General features: G+C 63.8%; 1 protein-coding gene across 1 annotated transcript; it reads right to left on the reverse strand.

Moving 5' to 3' along the window:
- Positions 1-538: 538 nt before the first annotated feature.
- On the reverse strand, positions 539-1,066 carry EMIHUDRAFT_373594 (hypothetical protein; the record flags this gene model as incomplete). Its single annotated transcript, XM_005782042.1, has 1 exon — positions 539-1,066. The coding sequence occupies one exon, from the start codon at positions 1,064-1,066 to the stop codon at positions 539-541; it is 528 nt and encodes a 175-aa protein (XP_005782099.1).
- Between the last annotated feature and the right edge of the window lie 1,705 nt (positions 1,067-2,771).

Below are 2,771 nucleotides of genomic sequence, written 5' to 3' on the forward strand. Positions count from 1 at the left end.
GCACGCCCCGTGAACGGCGTCTGAAAAAACGGCGCCTCGAGCCCTATCCGAGTCGAAAGGTGTGAATATCGTCTCTTCACACGTCGAAGCCGCTAAGTCTTTTTTTCGCCGTCAAGCCGCTCAGACGGCGCTGCGCGCCGTGTGGAGAGCGCGGAGCGTACAGAGGGGCACACGTTGCGTACGCAGCGCGAAGGCCGTCTCGTGAGTCGGCGAGCCGTAGAAAAGATATGTTTTCTTTTTCCCCCTTGCACAACGGCGGAGTAGTTGTCAGTCTCTTGGCACTTCTCGAACATGTTTTTGAGCCATCTCGCCGCCGTTGGCGGAGCTGAGTGCCGCCGCGCACACGGCAAATGTCGCACTCCGTGGGAAACGTCGGCGGCAACGCCGGAAATCATTTTTGAAATAAAACTCACCAGACAACAACGCCGTGTAAATGCCAACGAACCGTTTTGCGCTCCTAACCAACAGCAACACACACCCCGGCCGGAACTACTCGTCGGCGGATGTGGACCAGAGCGACGGCCCATCCGGCCCTGCATCATGGGATGCCCGGCTTGGGCGCCGGCGACGACGCGTACGGCCACCCCGAGGGCCTCTTAGCGACGGCAACCGTCGTGCCGGTGGCGGTGCCGGACCCGGTGGCGGGCGTCTTACGCTTGTTGCACGGGGTGGTGGTGGCGCCTTGTGGCAGCGGCCCCGGAGGCGCGGCCGGTCGAGCCGGCGCTGACTCCTGACAAATGCGCACAATCTCGCTTCCGTAAGTGTCCATCTTGTCCATCCCGATGCCGTTGACGAGCTTGAGCTCATCGAGGCTCGTCGGGCAGCGGTCCGCAATCTTGCGCAGCACGGAGTCGTGCACGACGTGGTAGGGCTGAACCCCATCGGCCTGCGCCCGTTTCGCCCTGAAGGAGCGGAGCGCTGAGTAGAGGTTGCCTCCGCTTGCATCGCCGGCAGCCGTCTGCGGAGGCGCCGCGGGCCTTGGAGGAGGAGGGGCCGAGTTGGTCGCTGGCTGCCGGGCGCCGCAGGAAACGAGCTCCGTGTACGCAGCGTGCGAGGTGTCGTGCATGTGTCGGATGCGCGACCGGATCGCGCCGTTGGTTCGGCCGAATCGCTTGGCCAGCCTCGCCACGACGGCGTTGACCTCCTGAGTACCGGGAAGCTCGCCATCAGCCTGCAGCTGCACGTGGCAAAGTGCGTGCCAGACCGCCTTGCTGTCGTCGAGAGGCCACTGGCCGGGCATTGCTGTCAACCGTGGCCGATCGGGTGGCGCGAAGGGCGGCTGTCAGCTAACCGGCGAGAGCGCTAAAGAGAAAAGCGCTTCGAGGCAAGGAAACTTGAAAGTTCTTTTCATTAAAACTCGAAAATTTATAAAGGAAACTTGATCCAAGAAAGAAAAACTCGTTTTTCTTTGCTTTGGCCCGACGCCGGCTCGCGCTGTACGAGTTGCTCTCGCTCGCGGAGGAGCGTCGCAGTGTGCACCCACGCAACGCCTTCGCACGTCCACACCACACTCTGCGTAGCCATGGCATTTCACTCCGTGTGCGTGCGACTCGCACTCGCTCTCTTGCCCTCGCCGCCGCCTTCGCCGCCGCCGCCTTCGCCTCCGTGACTTCGGATCGCTTCCCCATTTCTCGCACTGCCTCGCTCGCCACGTTCGACAACAGTGCACCAGCGCTCGCTTTCTCTCGCTCCCACTCACGCTTCGTGCTTCGCTACTAGGTTCTTCGCATCTACTTGGAGTGGATAGCGTCTGCCGCCTCTCGCTGCTCTGTCCGCTCTGCCACCTCGATGCCGCGGTTGCGACGCTCTGATGCCACTCCCTAGCTATCGCAGCAGCTCCATCGCTCGTTGCACCAAGGAGCGATGACGAGGCGGCAGCATCGCATCGGCGGTGCCAGCCGTTGTCACGCTCGGCCATCTCGCGCCGCCATCTCCACCTCTCTCACCGCCGCCTCAGTCTTCGCCACCACGCGATCGCCTCCGGCGAGCCCGCAAGCACGAAGCCGGCTCTCCTCGCACTCGCGTCGCTCTCCGCCCCGGAGGGATGGCCAGTTAGGGTTGTGTGCGGTTAGGGTTAGCGGTTGCCGGAGCCGCGCACTCAAGTTATAGGGTTAAAGACGTAGTAACACGCCGCGAGCGAGGGTTAAGCTAGGGTTATACGTCCCCCGTCCACGGCTCGACGAGGGCTCAAAAATCGATAAAAAGGGCCCACCCGGCGAAAAAATCGCGCGCTGCGCGCGCAGGAAGAGAGAGAAGGAGAGAGAGAGTCATTGCCGCCACCCGCGCACCCCCCTCTCGCCCGGGAGAAAGTTGACGAGCGGAGCGAGGCAACTTTCCCGGGGCGAGCGCCGGCCGCGCGCGAAAAACGGCCATTTCGCCAAAACGGTGGAGGCCGCCCCGCGCTACCGCCCCATCAAACCCGCACCGCCTGAAGCCCTCGGGAAGGCCCTCAAAACGTCGACGCGGGAGGCCGAAAATCGCCTCGCTTCAGAGCCCGCGGGAGGACGGACCCCACGCCGCCCCACGAGCGACCCGCGCGACCCGCGACCAACAGCCGTGCGGAGGATCGGCAGGAGATGTCCGCAGCCCCTGGGATCGTCCTCGTCCGATCCCACCACCTACCACCATGACCCTCCCCGCGCGCGGTGCAAATCTCCAGGCCCTCTGCTCAACTTTGGACGACCGACTTTATTTCGGGTGCCAAAGCAGCTCGCACGGGCCCATCGCGCCGCCTCCGCCACTGCCTCCATAACGGCGGCTGGTGGCGTATG

This window comes from Emiliania huxleyi, assembly GCF_000372725.1.
Source record: "Emiliania huxleyi CCMP1516 chromosome Unknown EMIHUscaffold_1952, whole genome shotgun sequence".
Taxonomy (NCBI): domain Eukaryota; phylum Haptophyta; order Isochrysidales; family Noelaerhabdaceae; genus Emiliania; species Emiliania huxleyi.